The sequence below is a fragment of the Aquila chrysaetos genome, chromosome Z, assembly GCF_900496995.4.
Source record: "Aquila chrysaetos chrysaetos chromosome Z, bAquChr1.4, whole genome shotgun sequence".
In the NCBI taxonomy this organism is placed as follows: domain Eukaryota; kingdom Metazoa; phylum Chordata; class Aves; order Accipitriformes; family Accipitridae; genus Aquila; species Aquila chrysaetos.
The window spans coordinates 59,608,906-59,614,413 of record NC_044030.1 but is presented as its reverse complement, the minus strand read 5'-3'; the positions used below and the strand labels follow the sequence as shown (position 1 = coordinate 59,614,413).

Sequence of the window (5,508 nt, the reverse complement as noted above, 5' to 3'; positions counted from 1 at the left end):
ACCAAACCCAAAGACCCCCCAAAAGGGGGAGGGCAGGGGGAAAACAAGAGAGAGGGCGAGAGCGCAGGAGAAATCCAAAACGCAGCAAAAAATACCCCGAAACAAAACCCAAAACAGCCGCCGCCGCCGCCTCCGAGCGGGCGGCGGGAGCGCTCCCGCGGCGCGGCGGCGGCGCTGGGGGCCGGCGCGGCTCGGAGCGGCCCGCCTGCCCGCGGCGGCGGCGGCGGCGGGGCGGCTCTCCGCGGAGCGGCGCGGGGGCCTGGCGGCGGCGGGGAGGGCGCCCGCCCGCCCGCCGCGCCGCGCCGGCCGCCACCGATGCGCTGCCCCGCCGCCGCGCCATGACCCTGAGCTCGGAGATGTCCGAGGCATCGGCGCTGGCTGAGGAGACCGACATCGATGTGGTGGGCGAGGAGGACGACGAGGAGGACGACGAGGAGCCGCAGCCCCGCCGCCGCCGTTCCTACGCCGAGGAGGAGGAGGAGGAGGAGGAGGAGGAAGACGACGAGGAGGATGTGGGCGACCTCCACGACGACGCCCTGCTGCCGCGGTCTCCCGTGCGCGGCGGAGGCGGAGGCGGCGGCGGCGGCGGCGGCGGCGGCGGCGGCGGCGGCGGTGGCGGCGGGGCGGGCGGCGGGGACGGTGCCGGCGGCTCTCGGCCCCCCTCGCGGGGCGGCCCGCAGAAGGCGGCGGCGGGCGGCGGGGCTGGCGGAGGCGGCAGCGGCGGCGGAGGCGGCGGTGGCGGGGCGGGCGGCGGCAAGAACAGCCTGGTGAAGCCGCCCTACTCCTACATCGCCCTCATCACCATGGCCATCCTGCAGAGCCCCAAGAAGCGGCTGACGCTGAGCGAGATCTGCGAGTTCATCAGCGGGCGCTTCCCCTACTACCGGGAGAAGTTCCCCGCCTGGCAGAACAGCATCCGCCACAACCTCTCCCTCAACGACTGCTTCGTCAAGATCCCCCGGGAGCCCGGCAACCCGGGCAAGGGCAACTACTGGACGCTGGACCCCGAGTCCGCCGACATGTTCGACAACGGGAGCTTCCTGCGCCGCCGAAAGCGCTTCAAGCGGCAGCAGCTCCCGGCGCCCGAGCTGCTGCTGCGCGCCGTGGACCCCGCCGCCTTCCTCCCGCAGCCCCCGCCCCAGCCCCCGCAGCAGCCGCCCTGCGCCTACGGACCCTACGGCTGCGGCTACGGCCTCCAGCTCCAGCCCTACCACCCCCACTCCGCCCTCTTCGCCTTCCACCACCCCTCCCCGCCGCCCCGCCAGCCCCCCGCCGCCCCCGGCAGCGCCCCCGGCGCGCCGCTGCCCCCCGCCGCCGCCGCCGCCGCCGCCGCCGCCACCACCGCGCCGCCGGGCCCCTTGCTGCCGGCGGCGGAGCTGGCACGGACGCCCTTCGGCTACGCGCACCCGCTGGGCCCGGCGCTGGCGGCCTCGCTGCACGCCGCCAAGCCCGGCAGCGGCGCGGCGCTGGCCCGCTCGCCCTTCTCCATCGAAAGCATCATCGGGGGGGGGCCCGGCCCCGGCCCCGGCCCCGGGCCCGGGCCCGGGCCCGGCGCGGGCAGCAGCTGCGCCTCGCAGTCGGCCGCGGCGCCGGGGCTGGCCCGCTCGCTGGGGAGCGCCGGGGGCGGCCTGCCTCCCGCCGCCGCCCTGCCCGCCGCCCCCGGCTTCGCGGCCCGGATCTCTAACTGTTAAGGGTTTTGGGAGTCTTTCCGAAGGTAGGATCTGGGGTATCTCCTTTCTCCGCTGCTCGGATGCCTGGCGGACGGCTGTGGGCTTTGCGTGGGGATCGCGCGGTGTTGCTCGGGGGGATTCCGCCGCCACCGGCGGGACACCCGGGACCCGTATTTCTGCAAAGCCAGGTCTAGATGCTGCACGGGCAGGCGGTCATGCTATTGGAAAGTTACTCGTTACTCCTTAAACAGAAAAAAAAATAATGGTGATAAATAAAGTCTCTAAACCGTTAAAGTTCAGAGATTCTCAGGTCTAGGAGCTTGAAAACAGTAATGTACAGGAAAAAAAAAAAAAAGGCTTGAGGGAGGACAGCAAAGCAATACTTTTTCATTTTAGTACACTTGTCTCATGTACTTTTATAAAAGAAGAGAAAAGATTAACATGTTTACACAGAAGAAAGTCAAGATTATCATTTCTTATTTTAACCTGTGTTTTGTATTATAATAGACTTACGGAGTTTTTTATTTTGTACTTTATGCGTATTCTTTACGAGGAATATTGTTAAAAATTACTGGCAAGTATTATTGTACCATTTTAATGTAAAATTTTTACACATTTTCAAAAATAAAATCTTTAATTTTCAAAAAAAAAAAAAGAAAAAAAAAGAAAAAAACAAACCCAAAGACCAAAGGAGCCCAGCCAAACAATTGGCTTCGGACCCTTCCCTCCTTAATACTTCTCCCTTCTTTGGGACACTGATATTTTTTTCTTCGGGATTAATAGCACAATAGCCAAAGAATTTTACAGCTTGAAATTTGTTATGTCTGGATTTGACCGCGAGGAAGATCAGAATATGATCTTTTCAGTCAAACCATTACTAACCCTAGCAGAGAATGAAAGACACACACACACACACAAAAAAAAAAAAAAAAAAGCAGAAAGACCAAGGACAAAAGAGGGAATAAATAGAAATAGGTCTCTCTCGCGGGAGTAAAGCCCAGTTCTGTAAGGCACCAATCAGGGGATTGATTAAAAATCCAGTTTTAAACTATTTTTATGGTTTTGGGTGTTGTCTAAATCACAACTGCATCACAGTTTGGTTTCCAAGAGGCCCAAAGGAAAATACTACTAGTAAGGGGCATGTACTGAACTTCAGAGAGACTTGCTCTAGACACTTATGTTTCTGTGATGATATTAGGGACATGTGTTTCTACTTTTCGATACATATAGTATAAAATGAGCATTGGAATATCCTCATGTGACGAGCTGATTAAGTGCACGAGCTATTGAAGTAACAATACGTAAGTGTATGAAACAAACCGTGAAAGCAGCCTTCCTGATTCTGAATTACCGTCTTAACGCGCATGAGGTCGATAGATACCTGTTTCATAGACTAATTTTTTTTTTTTAACCAAAAAGCCTGCCTCAAATATTCAGAGCTTAGGCATGAAAAGAGAATCACAGGTTTTAAGAGTAGGCATGTGGTTGCTTGTTGTGGACTAGGATTTTCATGCGTTTTTCAAATGAGGGAGGCGCTTTTCAAGTACGACTGTATTTATAACAATTTACTAGATTCAGGGATAAATTACGTGAGTTTTCGTAAAAAAAAAAAGGGGAAAAAATAGAAGGGATGCCTTTTAGTGCTCTTTGGAGTGAGATGGGGAAGGTCGTGTGGTTACATGCTTTTACATATCGAAGTACCTCGTCGCCTCGGTTTTAAGTATTCTTGTGGATAGAAAAGTGATGCTTTTCTGGTTTTTTTGTAGCAATTCAGGGTTAAATTAATTATTTTCAATCAGAGGAAAGACTGGACCCAAGATCTCTGCTGGGCTCCAATTGCAGTCTGCAGCTGGAGGGCCTCTTTGCGTGTCCCGCGTCCCTCAGAGGACAAGGAAGTAGAGTCCCGGTTAATTTCTTTTTAGAAAGGGAAAAGATCCCAGAGGCACCGCGTACGTACCCTTCGGGCAAGGCGCACCCCTTTCACGAGGGACCAATTAACTCTCTTTCCCCGGGCCCGGCCGGGGGAGATGCGCTGGGCCGCCGTGCCGCTCCAGCGCGGGGTACCGAGCCCGGCTTAGGGGCTTCTCGGTGCCGCGGCTAAAATCAAGCAGGGAAGGGTTTTGCGAGGAGGGAGAAGGCGGCTGTAGCCGTGAGCGCGGCGGTGCCGGGCTCCTCGAGGAGGGAGGGATGCTTCTTGCGCTCGGTCCGGCTTCTGGCCGCTGGAGCAGCGGCCCGGGGCGAGGGGCCAAGCGCGTCCTGGCGCTGTCCCCGGGCAGTGAGATGGGACGAGCAGGTGCCGGCGACCCGGTGTTTGTTTCTCTTGGCTTCTCCGCAGCAAACCCAGGGGAGCCGGGCGACTTCCTCTGCGAGCCAGCCCGCCGCCCTTCCCTCGGGTCCCCTCAGAGGAAAACCGTCCTCAGAGGCACATGGCGAGGAAACTGCTCGGGCACTCGCTCCTTCCACGCTTTACGCCGGTCGTCTGCATCCTGCGCGGACAGGGCCTTCACCTGGGAGCTGGCAGGGAAGCCGGCAGGAGGAGCAAATCGCTACACGCAGTGGAGCTTTTTTTTTTTTTTTTTTTTTTTTTTTTTAAAGGCTGAGGAAAGGGGTCGGGGAGGGAGTCTGTGGTGCTGGCGGAAGACCCCTTCGCTTGCTTTCTCCGAGTCCGCGGGGTAGCCGCCCGGCCTCGGCGGTCCCGGCTCCCCGCACCGCTGCGCCGGAGCAGGTGCCGCCAGAAAAGGCGGCGGCCCCGCAGCCCTTTGACGGGCTCGCAGGACCGCCGGGCCTCAGCGCCCCATTCGCATGCAAATGGCCCTCCGTGCCCCCCCGGCTTTCAAGGCGAACAGAGGGGACGTGTAGTTCTCGCAGGGACGGAGCCCGGACGAACAATTCCTCCAAAACAGGCTCGGCCCTAAAAAAACAAGCTGGTGGGACAAACAGGATGGTGTCGCCTCCTTCTCCTCCTCCCAGCTACAAAGTGTGGATTCATTAACCCGTCTCCTTTTCTCATCATATCCCCGTAGGGTTGAGAGACGAATTACTGGAGCTGAATTGGGAGGGGATTGCTCTATGAGGGGGCTAATGTTTCAATCAGTTCCTCCAGAAGGACCACACAAAAAGAAACTTTTTAGTTTATGGTGCTATTATGCAGAGTTTTAATCTAGGGATAGATTTAGCCAAATGTTATCTATTGGGAATTTAATGAAGCCCTTATGTATTCAATCGCTTTTTATGCCACACACAGTGTCTCCATCCAGAAACGTTTCCTTCCACATATTTCTTTCTTTCTGTTGGGTGATTTATATATTTTTAATTAGTTTTTTTTTAATTATTTCTTTTTAAGCATCTTGTATAACGTTTCGCCCAAGCAGGACTGCGTTAGGTCCCTTCCCACATCCCCTATAAAAGAAGCTTCCCCTTCCCTCCCCCGTTTCGAAGCTGATTAGTTTGCACGTCCGCACACTGCGCCCTTCCCGCCGGAGCGCTCCCCCCGCCTTGCGCAGATGGGCCCGACATCGCGCCGGCTCTGCCGGCACCGGCGTGGGCCGCGGCGGGCAGCACAGCCCGGGGGTCCGGCCGGGCCCTCCGTGCGCGGCTCCCCGGCCCTGAAGCTCGTCTCCTTCCAAACCTTCCCCATCCGCAGCTCCTTCGGGCCATGCATGCGCTCCCGGTTATTTTTCCGGTGCAGCGAGAGGCACCCCTGGGGGCAGCGGAGCGTCGGCTGGTGCACCCCCCGTCCTTGCAGGCTGGTCTCAAGTACCTAGGGCCAGCCCCGTCCCCGAGTCTGGAGGGTGAAAGGGGGGGGGCGAGGGCCTCACCTGCTCTCAGCTACTGCCCT

The 5,508-nt window shown here is 58.2% G+C and overlaps 1 protein-coding gene across 1 annotated transcript; it reads left to right on the top strand.

Annotated features, from left to right (window-relative positions):
• The first annotated feature begins 257 nt into the window (after positions 1-257).
• FOXD1 (forkhead box D1) lies at positions 258-3,269 on the top strand. The gene has a single exon (XM_030005617.2). It carries the CDS (start codon positions 339-341, stop codon positions 1,689-1,691), a length of 1,353 nt encoding a protein of 450 aa, XP_029861477.1. The 5' UTR covers positions 258-338; the 3' UTR covers positions 1,692-3,269.
• Positions 3,270-5,508: the final 2,239 nt, after the last annotated feature.